The following is a 19,132-nucleotide window of genomic DNA, read 5'->3' on the forward strand; positions in this document are numbered from 1 at the left end:
CCGAAAAAAAAAAAACTCAAAACATGGACAAATATGATACAGCACTTACAGCACTAGAGAAACGAAAAAAAAAAAAAAAAGAATCTCCTCTGTACAAGCCGTGTTCACTCCCATCAAAAGTGAAGCATTTCTATAAAAAGATCTAATAAAAAAAAAAAAAAAAAAACAAAGTCAGTGGGAGATATATATTTTTTTAAAGTTAAACAGATAAAACCAAACATGGTGCAAATGTTGTTTTTTATACAAGTACTATGCTGTTCATATATAGAAAGGGATTTGAGGGGGGAAGCAAAACTTGATATTACAATTTTTACAATATACAACAACGCATAACACAAACCAAAAAGTGAGAATATACACTGAAATGCACAGGTAAAGGTTTTTTTTTTTCCCCCTTATTTTTTTTTCCCCCTCTTCTTCATCATCCTCATCATACCAAAAAAGGGCGGCAAAGCACTTTTACATTACAAGGGTTTACAAATGTACAAGTATACAGTCAGAAGTATGCGTGGTCACTACTAGGATACATTATAGATACAGAGTCAACATCAAAAAACCAGAAAAAACTACAAAGTTTTTATATATATATTTATATATATATATTTATATGTACTGTATATGCAAAGATTCTACACCAAGTATACATGTTATATTTATAGAAGCAAGACCAGAAAACTCCCATGCTAAATGACGTGTAGGCTGGTTAGCTCGCTAGCTCGCTAGCTCGCTCGCTCGCGCGTGTGTGTGCGTGTGTGTGTGTGTATGTGCACTCGTCTACGTTTGGCTGACAAATTAAATAGTCAATTCCGAATAGTGGTAAGGGAGCCAAAAGTTAAATTGGAAACAAACCAAAATCATGGGAGAGGTGGAACAACACCCCCAAGTTCAGCAGGCCCGGCGAGGGAGGGGGCGAGGCTATTGGAAAGGTCGGCATGGAAACAGAAGGGTTGGGGAAAGGGTTCCTTCTTTATAAGGGTTAGGATTAGATAAGGGGGGGGGGGGTTACATGATGCCATTGGGGGGCCCGCACAGGGGCCCCAGGTCCACGCCGTTCTTCATGTAGTACTTCTCCAGCTTGGCCAGGATGTGTTTGCCGTACGTGTATTTCCGCAGCGTGGAGATATGCGGCCGGATCTGCAAATCACATTTGGGGAATTGATCAAAATCGGGCACTTTTTCCCCCCCCCCGGACACCAAATGTGCTTACCGTACCCCCCTCCAGATTTTGGCTCGTCTTGCAACTTACTACTACATGCTCAGGCATGACTTGTATACATCAGATCAATGAGCTAATTGATCACAACAGACAGATATAAAAAGTCTACACACCCCTGGTCAAATGCAAGATTTTTGTGATACGTAAAAAAAAAAAAAAAAAAAAAAAAAGAAACTTTTCCTACTGTGAACTGATCAACTCCATTGAGGAAAAAAAATCTTTAGAGAAGGGAATTAATTTAAGTGCTCATAATAAACTTCACTTTTTTTTGGGGGGGGGGGGGGGTGTGTCATGAAAAGTTCCAGCACAAGAGGCAAACTTATGCTGCGGGCACGCACGCACGCACCTTGTGCATGACGATCTTGCGCTGGGTGGGCTCGGCCACGTCGATCATCTTCTGCACCACGTAGTTGGCGTACTGGTCCTTCATCATGGTGTATAAGGCACTGTGGGGGCCCTCCGTCAGGCTGCACACCTCGTCGATGAGCACCGCTCGCTCCGCACGAGACGCGTGCGTCACGCACTTCTCCACCACGTTGCTGAACGGTGGGAAGAAATTGGAAACAAAAACCAATCAGCTTTTATAGCGACGTCATAAGTGCACATTTTGAGAAAGGCATGCTTATAAGTACACCGCCACGACATATGCTGTATACTTATAAGTCCTTCCAAATCCTAAAACATGACATTCACAAGTTTTGATTTATTGTTTTAAACCTTAGCACTAGGGATGGGTTTAAAATATATATATATATATATATAATGAATCGCTACTTCTAAATATGGCTACCAAATGCAAATGTGCCTTTCTGTTATTCAAGAGTTCCCCAAGAGGAGCTCCGTGTTTTTGCCACTTTATTTACATCGTGCTGTGGTTGTAATCAATTTCAATGATTATTTCTTGTTTTGATCAGGTCATGTTCAATAAAACATACATGATTAATGTAACTCACTGCATTGGATTCAATCCTAAATGTATTTTTTTTTTTTTCATACTAATGTGTCATTTAAGAGCATTGAAGTAAAATTGGTATTGCCTGAAATCCTTAACTGAAAGAAAATCGGAATTGGTTCCCAGCCCGACTTTGCACCTTACACTAATTGTTACAGCTTTGAGGTGGCAATTTTGTAAAAACTGCTAAATGTCTGGACAGATGCTTTATTTACTTATTGAATTTAAAAAAAAATTATGCAATTTTTTTTCAAGGATTACCTTTTATATTTACTTTCAATTTCTAATTATTTTTCAAATATTTCTCATTCCATATAATTAAGTCATTTAATTGTTTGGGACATATTTACTCAAAACAATCGAACTTTCATTTTCAAAATGTTCATAACATACTGTGTTATTTGTTTTAAAATGTAATTTATGACTAATTATTGATTTTTTTTATTATTGTTATTATTTTTTACCGCCAGCCAAATGATTTTACCTGGCAAACTTGTGCTGGCTGAGTCCCAGCACGTTCCCTCGGATCTCCGCCACGATCTTGCTCTTATCTTCGGCGCGGCCGTGTTCCAACACGTGCTGGATGACGTAGTTGCCGTACTGGTCCTGCGCACGCACGCACACACACACAAATAATAATAAAATGCAGCAGTGACTCTCAAAATGTGGCACGGAAAGAAGAAATGAATTAAATGCTCAAACGGCATAATGTTACAGTGTAGTAAACTTTTTGTTTTAATCCAGTATATTTCTCAAGTACAGTTTGTATTTATTTATGTACAATACATTTTGTCACTGTCGGGCAGAAACATCCTATGCCCAAATTTGGTCAAGTTTACACAAAAATTGATACACCTGGTAAGACAGCTTTTTTTTTTTGGGGGGGGGGGGTATGCTATGTACTAGAGTTATTATAGTTTTTGAATTTTTTTAGCTTTATATTTATTTGTAATTAGTTTTCAGGGTGGTTCTGATAGTTTTAGGGTTCTTATTTTATTATTATTATTTTTTTAAGTGCTGTGTATTACTGGTGTGCAAGATTTAATAAACACAAGGGTACACTTTCAAATGTCTTTAAAATCCTCCCCAACAGCTCATGTATTCATTACCAAAAACTCAAACGAAGGACAGTTTAGCTATCATTTTAGTTAGTTTTGTAAACATAAAATGTAGTTTCAGTTAGGTTTTGTTTTTTATTTATTTATTTATTATTATTTTTTTTTAAATAGCATTTTCATTTTTATTTTATTTAAAAAAAAAAAATTGTAGTAACTAAAATAACCTTGGTATATGCAGATACCATTGGAACTTTTGATTTATAAAGTTTCATTTAACAATGCCAGATCATGTGTTCTTTTCGATGCATAAAATTGATCAGCCAACGTGTCAAACTGCAAAAGTATAAAGTACCACTGATTGTCACACCAATCTAATAATGCCAACGACTGCCAAGGAGGACTTAATGGGGTTTTTTTTGGTCATAAGTATTGGTAGCTTGCATTGGCTGCCTTCACAAGTACCCGATACCTTGAGATATGGCCTGTATCATCGTGATACCGATACCGATGCCCGGTATCGTTCCATGGCCATACATAACAATTGCGTGTTGAAGCGGACCTGCACGAGCTGCTCGGTGTGCTGGTGGAGCTCCTCCAGGATGGGCAGCGTCTGCTCGGGCAAGCAGTGCTCCAGGATGCGCTGGATGACCCGGCAGCCGTACGGGTGCGTGGACAAGGCGAACACCTAACGCACAACACAACGTCACACTTGGACTTCAAATGGTAAAATTAACTCGTTTGTATAAAATATGCTTTACAAAACGACTTTCCTGTATGGAAGGTTTTCTTTTTGTTTTGACTGACTTTTTCTCCCCCCCCCGTGAGTAGGAATGTATTTATGTGCTTTTGAAACATCCATAAACATAAATGTTGTTGCTCGATTTGAAAAACGCAGCCACACCCTGCGCAACGCCACGGGGAAGGTGAAAACAAAATTCCACACGCTACACAAACAAACCTGAGTCACAAACACACGCAAACAAACAAACCTGAGACAGACACACACAGAGTTTAAAAACAAACAAATGTCCCTCCGAGTGTGCTTGTCTTTAGCGCGCTATGCTAACGACACAGTACGCAAATCAACAGAAGACAGAAACCAGGCGATTGTGGTTTGTGTTGCCACGGCAACGCAGTGCGAGTGTGTGTGTGCGTGCGTGTTGCTACCTGTCCCTTGAAGGCGTCTATGATGAAGTGCAGCGCGTGCGGCTGCACACACTCGATGCACTTCTGCACCACGTGGTTGCCGTTCTGGTCCTTCACGCACTTGAGCACGTGGCCGTCCAGCTCGCGCACCATCTCGCTCTGCCGGAGGAGCGAAAAAGACAAGTCATCGTTGGACACAAATCAAATAGTGCCTCCGAGCAGGTTTATTTATTTATTTATTTTTTTTAAACAGGAGCTTAAGTGTAGCCAACAAACAGCGGTGTGCTTTGAACAGTCGCCCTGGAGAAAACAACGAGTGAGCTCCATTAGGGACGAGATGGATACATCACAAACACGCCCTGGCGGGTCTTGGCCCTAAAATGTAATGAGTCATTAAAAAAAAAAAAAAAAAAAACATGGGGGGGGAAGCCTGTGATGTTTAAACACTCACTCGCTTTCTTGGCACCAACAGTTATGAATTAGCATCGCGAGTCAAGTAGCGCAAAAACCTCAAGTGCTACTCCTTGTCTGTTATTTAACCTTCCTGCTTTGTGACCAGAAGGACCCATTTTTAAAGGGGAAGACGACACAACAAATGCTTTTGTGACAATAACATGTTCTAAATATGGCATTCTGTTTAATGTGAGTTAAGCAGCAAAATGCAGCCATTTTTATCCATCTCAGGGGGGCGGCCATTTTGACACTGGGATGTCGACTGAAGGCTCAGAGGCAACGACCAATCACAGCTCACTTGTTCTCTGAAGCCGAGCTGTGATTGGTTGTGACCTGAGCAACTGTGATGTCCTCTTCAGCCGACAGCAAGTGGCAAAATGGCCGCCCCCATTTTGCTGCTCAATTCTTATTCCACAAATGAAACATTAATCAGTCTTGTTTAGATTAGTGAGGTCACACACAACATTGTTAAGAAATGTTTACGGTTGACTTACACTTTAAGTTAAAAAAAAATATATATATTTTTTTTTTAACATTCTTTTTATTCTATATACTTTTCTTGACATTCTTGCTATTTCGTGGATGTTTCGATAACCAGTAAGTGTCAAGTTGTTGAAATGTTGTCTATTGTGTGTGCGCGTTACTCACAATGACCTGCTGATCGGACGGGATGAACTCCAGCGCCTTCTGGATGACTCTGCAGCCGTACATCTGCAGCGCCAGCGACAGGACGTGGCCGCGGATACGCTCGGCCAGCGCCAGCTTCTGGTCCAGACTGCCAAACTGCACGCAAAAATCAAGTCTACATCTTCTGCTATAACACAAAAAAACAAAAAAAAAAACACACACACACACATGGAGGCTACCTCGAAGAACTTCTGGATGACGTAGTTGCCAAAGACGTCCACCATGAGCTGGTAGGCGGCCTGCAGGATTTCACTGAAGACGAGCTGCCGCTCGGCCGGACTGGCTCGTTCCAACTTTAACTGGATGAACCTGCGGCAAGGCGATCGGGGCTTAGCTTAGCATGCTGCCAACGCCCTAAAACTCTATGGAACATTACAGCCGGAAGGGTAACGCGGCCCGTGACGGACGCCAGGCGAAATGACAGATAAGGAAGCCAGCGATAATGACAGGCAAGGAAAAGAAATGTTTGGAATGAGCAGACGGTGCGTCATGCTGGATAAACACTAAATTGAAACACGTGGCAGGCTCTGGAGAAAGCTACTGTATGCGGTCTGCGGAAGTCATCACACCTACAGTCAGTCCGCTCCAAGATGAGCAAAAACGCTTGTGTAAATTAATGCAAATTTTGACCGATTATTCCATCACTTAAAACAATATTTTGAATTGTTGTAAAGAACATGTTAATGTGAAGTGCAGGTTCCATGCCATCCTCATGATCTACTTAAGCGTCCATGTCAGAGTTGTGTGCCTTTCAAAGTTCGAGGCCAGGCTTGGTGAGTGACGTGGGTGGCAGTGGACATGAGTCACAATACTGTATGCTCCAAGATACGAAACACTGTAGGGCTGAACTAATTAATCAATCGCACAATGCTAGCCCTTTTGGTCTGGAGTGTAGCGGATTTTTTCTTTTTCCATATATCGACCCCCTTTACACCCAAAAAAACAAAACAAAAATTTTTCTATTTTTTGCGGATTTCCCCCCTCTTTTATAAAGTTAAACAACTAAAGGATAACGCATTTTTTTATTTAAGGCCCGATTATCAACATTTTATTCTACCTAATACTGAAATTGGCATTGGAAAAAAATCCATATCAGTTGGGCCCTTGAATGTGCTTTTTTTATAAAAAATGCTAAAATGACACGAGTCTCAAAAGCTACGCGGTCATCCATTTCAAAACCCTCAAAAACCGACAGGTGCACCCAAAGTACTTGTACAATCCGTGAAATAATGCTATGCTCACGTCATGCTACAAAGATAAATGCTATGCAGTCGCATTTTGAATCAGTAAAAAAATAAACAGGCACAACAAAATGTTCCATCTGCAAAACATATGGTATGCTGCTTATTTCCCCAACATGCTAATGTCGCTAAGTGCTAACCTGCTGCCGTGCTGGTCCTGGCTGAACTCCATGATGTGTCCGGCGATGTCGCGCAGCTGCAGGTTGGGGTAGCGGTTGTTGCGGAAATCCTCCAGTAGGCGGCTGCGTCCCGACGGCATCACGTCCGACATGCCGTAGCGTAGCCGCGACGACGGGAACAGCTGGCTGCTGGGGGAGAAGAGCGACGAGCCCGAGCTGGCGGCGCTGCGGTACTTGGCTTCGGCGCCCGGGGCGGCCGAGATGAAGCGCCCGCTCCCGTTGGTCAGGCCCCCTGTAAGGGGACGTCGGACATATGTAAATTCAACTGGACACAAAAAAAAGAAATGGTAAGCCTGTGCTGTAGCCCGCAACATTTGTGGTTACCCGCCTACCCAAATTGAGGTTGGACGAGGAGCTGTGGTTGGAGAGCGAGGGCGGTGGGGTGAGTGAGTGGGACGGGCCCTGGTTGGGCAGCGGCATGCCCACCGGGCCGGGCGAGGGGCTGAAGCCCAGCGTGCCGTTATAGAAGCCGCCGTGGCCGATGGGCGTGAGGCTGGAGGGCGTGCGCTTGTATAGCTCGCTGTTGCCCGTCAGGGAGTCGCGCCGAGAACCGCCGCCGCCGCTCGAGTTGGCCACTAGAGGGGGGCAGAGACAACACTCCCGTTAAAATGAATTACAAGTATAAATATATTTACATTAAGATACAAATAAATATATGAATAAGGAAATTTCAATGCTTTACTTTTTTTATTACATATTTAATTATTTTAAATGTAATATTTTTTTTTAATTCTTGATACATCACAAATGTTTAAAAAAATACAAGTAGTAAATATATTTACATAAAGATACAAATAAATATGAAGGAAATTTCAATGCTCTTTTTTAATATTTTTTTAATTCTTGACACCACAAATACAAATAAATATATTTAAATAAAGATACAAATAAATATGAATAAGGAAATGTCTATGCTCTATTTTTTTAATGACATATTTAATTATTTTTTAAATTATTTATATTTGTATTTAATTCTTGATACACCAAAAATATTCATGTATCAGTATGACTTGCAGCTTGCTTGAAAATATTCTTAAAATGCTACTAAACTCCTTTTTTTTTTAAACCATTTTTATACTCAACCCTTCCTAGCTTGAAATGAGTCAAGTCACATGTTTTACATTAAAAAAAAAATCTAACAGCAAGCAACAAAAAGTGAATAAAATGGCATCTTCTGCCATCTAGTGGAAATGCATTAAACTGTTCCACGTTGCGAACATAGATGGATAAAACAAAGACAAATTTGTAATTAATAATATTCAATCCACATAAATGTTTTTTGTACAACACATGCATGTTTAAGCATGAATAAAAAATGTATTGAAAAACAAACAAACAGTGTTTGTAATTATGTATGGATGTCACAAAAACATCAACACCATGTAAGTAACAAATTTTTCAACACAAACAAATCACCTTCAAATGATGCTAAACCATATTAGACAGCGATTCTTACATAGGCGGTTGTCAAAAAAATACTTTGTCGAAATTCCCACTTGACAAAATGCAAAGAACGAAAACTGCTCCTACCTGCCGTACCGAAGCCTCCCAACGTGGCCCCCAGCGTGGCGCCGAGGGAGGAAGACGCTTGTTGGCTGAAGCCCAGCGAGGCGGAACCCGGGCCAGGCTGGCCGGAACCCTGCGAGAAGAGCGAGGAGCTCTGCGAAGAAGAGCTGAGCGAGGATGAGCCGTAAAAGGAGCTGCCGCCCAGCGGGCCGCCGCCGGGGCCGCCCTGCTGCTGGGGCTGCTGGGACGTCATGGCACGGAAGGGGCCGTTGGCGCCGCCGCCCAGCCCGCCGTTGGCGCCACCCGCCGAGGCCGCCGCGGCAGCAACTGAGAGCAAAAGTACACAACCCTTGTAAAGAAAATGTCACATTTTGGGCTTTTTATTAATATCAAATATAAAGCGTATGGAAAAAAAAAAATACTGAGTGAGCTGAAATTGCATTCAATTGTCCCAAACGTGTCTTAAAAATCATTTTTACCTTACGAGGGTTTTGTTTCTCAGAGAGAGAGAAATAATATTTGCGCAGTTTGAATGTTGGAAGGTGACATTTGAATTTTTCCAGGTTGCAGTCGTGGTATTTGATTTGACAGTCGACAGCTTGATTTTTCTCGATTTTGACACCTCATTTTTTCTACATACCAACATTTTTAATCATTCAAATCTGGCAGGATTGTTAGCAACACTGCGCTCTGCGGTGTGTCAAGTTGACAAGAAATATTTATTTTCACTTTACCTGCTTGCGCAGCAGAAGGCGAGATGATGACGGACGCGGGCGCCATGAGGCGAACGGGGCCGCTGCGAGCGCCAGTGTTGACCACCAGGGCGCCCGTCTGGTCGTAGTAGGCTGCGGGGGCCAAGACCGGATAACCTGGCAGGGGGGGAGAAACCAAAAATTAAGAAAAACAAAAGAGCACTATGGCGAGGGCTATAAAACGAAACGCTCTGTTCAACGGACTCACCAGGCACGCCTGCCGCCAGCCCCTGACCGAAGGCGAGGGCGGAGTTGACGGCTGCCGTGGCAACCAGCTGCTCGTTCTGCTGCCCTTGCTGCCCCTGGCTGGGCGTCAACGGACGCTGGTTGCCTCCCGCACGCATCACCTTGAAACGAAAAAAAAAAAAAAAAAAACCCATTGTCAACAAACGACTTCACATGTGGCCTGAATGAACATTTGTAGGACTGACCTGCTGTTGGTTCTGCTGACCCTGGCCTGCCGCCTGCTGATTGGCTGAGTTGTTGGCGGCGGCCGCCTGCTGTTGAAACAGATTGGCGGGGTACACGCCCCACGGGGTAACGCCGTAGTACTGAGGAGGCATCACCGCCGGACCTGCAAACACACAATTTGTGAGTTCGAGGACATTTTTTCAAAAACGCGTATCGAGCCCGAAAACTTACCGAGAGTAGCCGCCGCCGCTAGTCCCGCCGCGTAAGGGTCTGTACCCGGCGGCGCGGCGCTGATGATGTAAGGATTGGGCACGAAGGCGGGGGCCAGACCTGAAGATGACAGGTACGACATCAGGAAGCCATAATATCATATTGACTTCCATTTGTTGAACAATACGCGGGAAAACGTTTTGCTGTCATTTTCCAACCTATGTGCGACTGCTGTGCCGCCGCCAAGGCGTATTGTTGCTGCTGGGCGGCCGTTAGCTGCTGAACGGCGAGCGCGTTGTTTCTCTGGAAGAGCTGCCGGACAGGAGAAGAGAAACATATTAAGGAGGGTTGGGCAATATGGTAGGGATAGACCGATAATGACTAAATAAATAAATAAATATGAGGTCTCACAGCTCTACAACATGTTTTATTAGCGCAAATAAGACACACAAACCTGCTGCTGGCTGGTGTAATCAAAAAGTCCGACGGTGGGCGCCGAGTCCATCTGCATCTGCGAGTTGTAGTCGAACTGCAGCGGCTCCATCACCGACTCCATCTGGTCCATGGCCACGCCTCCCTGGTCCACGCCCGGGAAGTCCTCGGGCGGCTTTGGGCCCCCGCCGCCGAGGGGCGTCAGCCCGTCCATGCCGACGCCCCCCGGACCGCCCAGCAGGTCCCCCTCTGGGCCCGGCGGCTGCATGTTGCCCGGCGGGCGGCTGCGGGAGCGACAACGTTGACGGCCAAAAAACACTGGCTTGCCAAGAAGCCGCCGTTGCGAGACGTACCCGAACTCTTTGACGTCGACGTCCAGGCCGTTCTGCACGGGCAGCCCGTTGGGGTTGATGACGTCGTTGATGACGTCGGCCTCCACCTCCGCCAGCTCTTTCAACTTTTCCGCCTCAAACGTCGCCTTTGGCTTCTCCCGCTTGTCCTCCACCACCTCGCCGTCGCGTTGGCCCTGTGCCGCACATGACAAAGGATTCAAAAATGCACCTTTAAATCATTTCTTTGACTTGCAGGAAGCCAATATGCTGATTTCAGGCAACTTCTAAAAGCACAAAATGCCAGAGACTCACATAAGGTCCTTTCCTCAAGCAGGAGTCCAGCTTGTCTGCGGGCGAGGACGACAGCACGTACTCCACCATGCTGACGCCCAACCCGCCGCTCTCGGATCGCGGCGACATGACGGAGCCCACGCCCACTTCGCCGCCGCCGCCGCCATGGAACCCCTGACCGGGTCGGCGGGACACCATGATGGGCTGAGACACCGAGTGGTCTGCGGGAAACAAGCGGGGCGGTTAAGTAACTGAAGAAAATGTTTATCCGCTGTCACAGTTTTAACTCATTCGCTCGCAGCCATTTTGACTGAAGCAACCCCCTTTCGCTCCCGGCTGTTTGACTGGATTTGGACTGATTTTGCAAGGCCCACAGAATATTGTGTTCTATTGCTATGAAAACATGGAACCTACCGAAAGAAAGATTAGTCTCTTCTTTCACCAGGAAAAAAAAAAAGTATACTTCTATCTGTTTCTGTTTTGCAGCAATTAGCATTAGAATATAGCAAGTTTCATCATTAGGCACAAATCTGTTTAAAACGGTTGGGAAAATAGCTTGTTGCAACATGGCCCTGGTTGATCTCTTATACTCTACTGCCACCTGCTGGCCGTTTTTGTAATAACTACCATTGCTTTAAGGCTCTAGCATAAGAATTGTATGAATACGTCTTTGGGACGCTTAAAATATAAAATTTTTGGGGGAGCAAATGAGTTAATGAATCCAGAGCAGATGAACAAAAGTCAGGCATGGATTTCCATTTTAAAACACATTCACTTGAAATTGTAGACAATGAGCTAAGGACGAATTCCAATTAGTTTGTATCATTTAATCAGATTTTCATATTGCCATTCATAACATATTTTTCCATTTTAGATGATGCCCAAAGCATTTCCTTTATATTAGGGATGCGCAAGTACCGATACCGGGTATAAGGCCAATGCCAGGCCTTATTTCAAGGTATTGGTGAGCCCGACGCCGTCTTGCAGCTGTTTAGGAACCAGAAAGTCTAATAGAAAATGATTGCCATTGTGCAATTTTAAGGGAAAATACTATATTGGGATGCAGGGTGTCCCCCAGTGCTTTAAAAAAAGAAAAAAAGGCCTCAACTAGGATTTTATTTTAGTTTTGGAAAAGGAGAATGATGACAATAACACGAGTAGCCTGCATTTGGTTATGGACCAAAGCGGGCCAAAAAAGGCCCCGGACCTTCCTGAAAGTGATACACCAGAAACCTCATCATAACCGATGCTCCTACTTTTTACATCCAACGTTTGATCTTAGCGTCCATAAATAGACTTCCAGAAAATCAAGTATGTGATTGTTTTTAGTGATTTCTCAGTGTGTGTGCAAAAATAATCCAAATGTTCCTCTACCTGAGGCCCCCCATGCGCTGTCCCGCCACTGGTCCAGGAAGATCCCCTTTGGCCCATCCTTCCCGGAGTCGTCCGTCTCCCAGAACTTCTTGCCAGTGAGCAGCTGCTGCAGGGAAATAAAGCCAGGGGGGAAAAAACGGTCAAATTTGAATCTAGACAGCAAAGAAACAAACAAACAAAACACAAAAAAATCATTTGTGGGCTGGATTTACACGGCATGGTTCAAGTCACAATTACGATTATTTGGTCTCCAGTGGCACAATTGGGAAATGCATCATCGAAGCCTTACAAGAAAAAAAAGAAGGAATTGTCTTCAATGACACACTAAATACGGTATTAACAATAATTGCAACATAAAACAGTAAAAGTTAGTTTGAATTGTTATCACGTTTATCAGTAAATTGTTTCACTTCGATGTGTAAGTGTGGCATTTAAAAGGCCTGGGGAAAAAAGATATAAAAAAATACCATATTAATAAAAAATATATATTGGACAAAAAAATACGAAATATTAGAAAGTACTACAAAATTAATATATATATTTTTAAATAAATGTTTACAAAAATATTTAGCAAAAAAAATAGTACAAAAAAATCCACATAATACGCAATATTAGATTAGGTAAAATGCTGAAATATTACAAATAAGTAAATCAATTTGAATTGAAAGTTTTTTAAAACGATATAAAACACTAGACAAAAATATCAATGAGTGCAAAAAGAGAGAATATTGAAATACTTGAATAATCAAAAACAGCACATAAAAATACCAAAATAAATAATTATGCATAAAATACAAAAGTATTGAAAAGAAAATTAAACAATATAGAATAAGTAGTACAAAACATAAAAAAATGTATTAATAAATATTAGATTGTACAAAAATTGGACGGTAGCGTATGCTTCTTTTTTTCCCAACCTAACAAACATAATTACTGTGCATAAAATGAAAGAGAAAATACCCAAAATAATACAATTGGACACAATAAATTATTGGGGGGAAAAAAACTGAAATGTTAGAAAGACTTTTTGGTTGCCGAAAATATTTAATTAAGTCAAAAAATGTTTTTAGTCAAGTCGAGAATTATTCAGAGACCCAGAGTAGGCGAAGTTGAATAACGCCAACTAAAAGTGTTTTTCGGCTTCCCTGTCTTTCCTCCCATCTTGTTATTCTGGAAAATCAAAGGCCAGTTTCCTGTTCGTCAAGTCTGCGGTTCGCCGGGGATTGGCCAAGGTGCCGATCAGCAGACGCCTCCAAAGAAAAGACAAACTCGCGACGTTTGCAAAGTGTGTTGCTCTCACCTCTCCCATGGCGCGGCCCTCCAATGCCAGAGCCTGGAAGTCGTGGTTCAACTCGTCCATGGAGCGCACCTGAGGACCAAAAAGAAAGAAAGAAAGAAAGAAGTGTACTTCTGAGTTTCTTTTTAAACAGAGTGCAATACCGCATATCTCATCCGACTGGGAAGAAGTAATTACAGCTGCTAACATTATTATTTATACAAGGGAGGCGTTTACTGTCGTGGTACTGATGAACACAACGTTGTGGTGCAACCACACATCAAAGTCACCTGGAACGCAAATTTGCCGTTAAAAAGAAAAAGCCGTTTAATATCTGTCCATGAAATGAAGTAATTACAGATACAACTTGTTTTATTTCCACGAGGGTGGCATCTATTTTTGTAGGACAGAAAGACAACATTGTGGGGCAACCACAAGTCAGAGCTAACTGGAAAAATCATTTATTAATTGTTTAGTTCCTGTATTATAATTTAATAATAATAACAACACCATCTCTTCAATGGCCGTCCATGAACTGAGGTTATTACTAGCCGGTCTATTTGTGGAAGGCATTTATTTATGATACATGTATGCAGACAACATCATGGAGCAAGCACATGTCAGAGTCGACTGGAACTCCAACCCATCGCATTTCTTTAACGCCCAACTTATAAACTGGGGTCATTAGTTACGCCGCAGTCTATTTTAAGGGAGGTGTTTATTTATGCAACATGGACAGAGACAACATTGACTAGGACGCAAATCTTCATTTAAAACTGCATTTGTAATGCCCATCCATAAACGGAGGCCATGACACTTACGACGAAGTCTATTTGAGGGAGGCATTTTTTGACGTAACACATTCAACTTGGTAGGTGCTGCTGTTTTGGCCAGTAACCAAATTAAGTCTTCTAGAGGCTTAATAAAGGCTATGACGTGACAATTTACCCCCCCATTGAGGTGTCTATTTGAGAGTGGCATTTATTTATGAAACACACACTCCAACATCATTGTAGTGCGACTGTTTAGGCGCCTCTGTAGATGCTGCCGTTTTGGTCAGCAACATAGCGAAAACAGGCTCAGCGCTCTAAATTTCCTTGCATGAAATGAGATGAATTACAGATAAACTAATCGATAAAAATTGATCAATCTCACAGTGGTGACTTCGATTGTGCTAAAAGTAAACGCACTGCTTGGAGGAATAATAGTCCACACACGCACCTGGCTGTCATGGATGTTGTCCCCGGTGGGCCAGCGGTGTTTTCCAGGCTGCTCGCCGTGCTGCCGCTGGAAGAAGTAGTCCACCATGGCGTCATCCTGGGAACGTCCGGCACCCGACACACCCTGAGCGGACAAAATGGCGGGGGGGCACACATGCACGCACGCAAGACGGGGTTACCAAGGTATTCATAGTGGCGCCCCACTGAGGTTCTTCGTCGTTACCCCGCCAACCCCCTGATATATTGCTTTTTTTTTATTTTTTTTTGCGAATTGTGTTATTACCTTTCTGCAGGAGTAAAACTATATTTAAAAAAATATATAGTGAAATGGGGGGCTCACTACAAAGACAACGTGACTGACGTTTTCTTTTCACGTCGTTACCTGCTGGCTGGGCGGCGCTGCCTGAGGGGTCTGCCCGGCGGGAGGGGCGTGTCCTCCGCTGCTCAGCACCACGGGCATGCTGCTGGGGGACGTAGTTCTATGGTGGGGGCTGAAGGAATCCTGCCAGAGTACTGCTTTCCTCTTCAGCACACACTGCTCATTCCACCACAGCCTGGCCAGGGGGAAGCAACAAAACAAGCGTTACGCCATGACATCACCATGTGAATAGATAATAAGCACATTCAAGTAGAAACGAGAGACTAGGCTAAAATCAACGACCCTGGATCAACGTTAGCTTCAGTTGTTGTTGGGTTTTTTTTTTTTTTTACACCACAAGGAGAAATGTGATGAACGTTTCATACCACGATTTTAGGGAGCATAATGATTACAGTTATTTGTGTTTTCGCACTGTTGCTAATAGGAATGAGCCACAACATTTGCTAATGGGAGCAAGTGAACAAAAACATTCGGTACACTTGCACAATCTAACAACAGCCAAAGCAAAAGTGCTGAAAATATGACAAAAAACATCTAAAAATACAATGAATTTTCGACAGCAATTTAACAATGTCGAATTAAAGAGTATTACATTATTAGAAGAGAAGTATGTTAAAAAAATATATAAATATTCAAATTTGATTTTTTTTTTTTTTAAACATTACTACAAAAATCAAGGAAAACGGGACAATTAGCCAAACATATTACAAGGTCATAAATTATTCTAATACTGTACTACAAAACAGTAAAAAAAAAAAATACAAATATCACAACAAAATAAGTAACACGTAAAATACAAAAATAAAAACTAATTAAATGAAAAAAAAAAACTGAGATGAAAAACATAAGAAATAAATTTAACAAAAATTACATGTATTAGAATCGCAAAAAATACAAATTAGATGAAAATTAGACAAAATATTAAAATAAGCCCAACTATTAGAGAGTAGAACAAAAACACGAAAACTAATATGCTGAAAAATAAAAAAAATATTAGACAATAAATGTAAACAAAATAATCAGATGAAAAATTCAAAACAAAACAAATGTGTTTGTTCAGAAATACATAATTGGAAAAATATGCAAATTATAAAATAAGTAAGACAAAAAATTGGATCTAAAATAAAATATAGCAATATTAAAATACAGTATAACTATTTTTGCCATTTGTTTATTATTGCAACACGCAGTGGGCTGAGAGAAGCTACACGAGTTCTACCCTCAGAGACGCAAAGGACGCTACTAACGACAACTCTAAACTTCAACACTAACAACTAACTCATGTTTGTTTAGTTTATCACAAACCCTTTCATTCATAAACCCACTGAAGTTGGACGATGGATTGACCCAATTGTTTAACTCCCTATCCTTTCCGCAATCATCGCTGTTCTTTTAAATCCCGAAGACATGGAAAAGATTCACAAGATAGTGAAAATAATGCTATCCAACATATGGAGTATGAACATTTGCGTGGTGAAAATATTTGGGAGAAATTTAGAAAAAGGACCGTAGTCACACATTTCAGCACTTCTTGTTCATTACACATGCATAAATAAACATGCAACAGCGCACTTAAAACAAATGCACTTGAGAATAACAGTACACCCTTAGTTTATAATCATTTTTTCTGTAATAAATTGCGCTGAGGTGCATCTTCAAGCAGCACTTGAGGTCATTTCTGAAAGTATCCGATTTAAAGGCATCGGTTTATGGGCACTCACCTGCTCAATCTGATTAGATGCAAAACAAAATGTCTGCCTTGACAATGATAATGTTCACTTTTTTTGTTGTGATTCATGCAGCCTGGCAGATGGATGCTGAGCAGGTTAAACCCCCAGCCCAAATAATGCATCACGCACGGAGCAATCGTCTTTTACAACCCCCCCCCCCCCCCCCCCACACACACACCTCACCTTATCCCTTTTAATGGGGGGGGGGGGCACCAGGTTCATATTAGGGCCTTAAAGGCACTTAGCCATTATGTTCCATTTCATTAGCATGTTAGCCATCTTCAGACATACACACACCCCTTTTTGACAAAAGACACCATTTGACTGTTGATTTAAAAAAATATGGTAAAACACGACAAAAAGGTTCAACTGCACCACCCAAAAAGAAGCTTTGATACAAAGTGTCAGGTATCTTTACGGCTACGGCGACGAAGAGGCAGCGAGACAAACACCCGGAAATCCACAACACTCGGGTCCATTCGCCGACATGACATGCTTGCAGCACCCAGAAACGGGAGACGATTCCCTGTGGTTGAAAGCCACCGAGAACCGGGCGGTCTGCTGGGAGTCCACCGGTCAATTATATCCATATCATGTCTCCACCACCGGCTACGTTGACGGGGTGTGACAATACAGGTTAGCTTCTCCCAGGCACTCACGTTTTGTCTGTCCCGTTCCGCGGCGGACATGACACAACAAAAGCAGGCAGAAATGCGCACCGGCGCCGACAATCAATAACCGAGGCGTCCATTCGCACGTATGCGGGTTCACTCACGCCAGAAGCGGGTTTTGCAAGAGAAAGACTCGCTCGCTCGGTGTGTCGGTCGGTGTCTTGCAACAATAACACGGCCTGCCCCCCCCTCCTCCGACTCCACACCGCTTTCAGCCCCGGGTGAACCGGCGACCAAACATGGGCGCCAACGTGTGTTTTGTAACAAGCGGCGGCGGTGTTGGGACAAACGGCCGGACGACCGGGCTCTCTCGCCGGTGTGGCCAGGCAGGTACTCGTGACGCGGGTGCTAACAAAGGCCCCGCGAGCTGTCTGGAACGGAAGACCCACACAACGGGAAGAAAGGGGGGGGGGGGGGTGGCGGCAGTAAACTCGGGAGGCGAGTCGGCTCCGTCTCACAAAAGACACTTCTTCAGCCCCGTCATGGCGATAATATCCGCACCGGTACGTAGCTAAGCGGCGTGCCGAGGTATCGCGAGCGGTCAGCGGGCGATACTCACCGGCGGAGAGGGTGGATGGTGACGGATTTCGGCCCCAGTTTCTCTCTGACGCCCCAGGATTTCACTCCGACAACATGGCGGCTCGTCGGAGGAGTAGGCGCGAGCGCTGCATGATGGGAAGGGACGGGAGAGAGCGTGCGGTTCATTGCGCCAACCGGGGAGGGGAGGGCCGCACCGGGGCCCGCTTCCTTTGTTGGGCCGTGTGCTGTATTTATGGACCTCTCATTCACGCCGTTTGTCAATGGAGAAATACTGTACATTCATTCTCGTACGGAAAGCGGGATGTGTCCCGACATAACGCCATACTCGTCGGAGTAGCATGCCTCACACTTCTGCGCATGCGCAGTAGGAAATGGCATAACGGGTTGGGTTCGGGTACGGCAGCTATACGGGGGTTTTATGCTATTCTGACGAGCTATGTTGATCTGACAAGAACAGGGGCTGTGGCGCCGACAAGCTGTTTTTTGTCAATCACACTGTACTGAGGAAAAAAACGACACATGATCTAATTTAATAAAACAAAAACCGTTGTTATTGATGGGTGGGGAGGGCTGTCACCAGGTAACCAACCAGGTATCAGGCAGCCATGGCAACGCGCTGCGGTCAGACGCAATGAACGTCACTCAGGGCGCCCTCCTTGCCAAAAAATAAATAAATAAAAAGCCCAAAACAAAAAGTCTCATCCCGGCCACTTGGAACCGAGCGGGTGGTTCTCCCCGTTCGGTCCCCCGGGGCGAAAGGGAAGACTGCCGCAAAGCGTGTGGGGGTGACGTAATGCAGGCAGACTGTCGCCATGGTAACAGGGTACATGTTTCCTACGATGCGTATTTTAAGCATAAAATGACTGGATGAGCATTTTTATTGTTGTCTTTTAGTTTATAATTATTTTTGCTCAAACCAAGTACAAATATGTTTTGCCAAAAATAGGTATACAATTTTGAATTTTTTTTTTTAAAGGAAGGTAAGAAAGAAGTAAGGGACTCAATTCCACTTTTTAAAATTTAAAACCAGTTTAATGACGTTGGTGGCCGGTGATATTTTTCTTTAATTAAAAACA

The 19,132-nt window shown here is 43.2% G+C and overlaps 1 protein-coding gene across 3 annotated transcripts; it reads right to left on the reverse strand.

Moving 5' to 3' along the window:
• Window positions 1-218: 218 nt before the first annotated feature.
• pum1 (pumilio RNA-binding family member 1) lies at window positions 219-18,381 on the reverse strand. Of its 3 annotated transcripts, none has more exons than XM_086063081.1 (23): window positions 18,076-18,381; window positions 15,119-15,290; window positions 14,738-14,860; window positions 13,541-13,609; window positions 12,241-12,343; window positions 10,888-11,087; window positions 10,597-10,769; window positions 10,266-10,527; window positions 10,030-10,123; window positions 9,833-9,931; window positions 9,622-9,764; window positions 9,399-9,537; window positions 9,173-9,307; window positions 8,463-8,765; window positions 7,265-7,507; window positions 6,894-7,164; window positions 5,692-5,821; window positions 5,474-5,608; window positions 4,394-4,531; window positions 3,786-3,911; window positions 2,653-2,774; window positions 1,563-1,755; window positions 219-1,134 (listed from the first exon to the last, which is right to left on the reverse strand). In XM_086063081.1, exons 1-23 carry the CDS (start codon window positions 18,333-18,335, stop codon window positions 1,003-1,005), a joined length of 3,765 nt encoding a protein of 1,254 aa, XP_085919207.1. In that variant the 5' UTR covers window positions 18,336-18,381; the 3' UTR covers window positions 219-1,002. The 3 variants fall into 3 exon arrangements, with proteins under 3 accessions (XP_085919207.1, XP_085919206.1, XP_085919208.1); XM_086063080.1 differs by having other exon boundaries at window positions 12,241-12,346; window positions 18,076-18,380; XM_086063082.1 differs by lacking the exon at window positions 18,076-18,381 and adding an exon at window positions 17,621-17,828 and having other exon boundaries at window positions 12,241-12,346.
• Window positions 18,382-19,132: the final 751 nt, after the last annotated feature.

Source organism: Leptonotus elevatus, chromosome 19, assembly GCF_054856555.1.
Source record: "Leptonotus elevatus isolate MCC_2025b chromosome 19, RoL_Lele_1.0, whole genome shotgun sequence".
NCBI classification, from domain to species: Eukaryota; Metazoa; Chordata; class Actinopteri; order Syngnathiformes; family Syngnathidae; genus Leptonotus; species Leptonotus elevatus.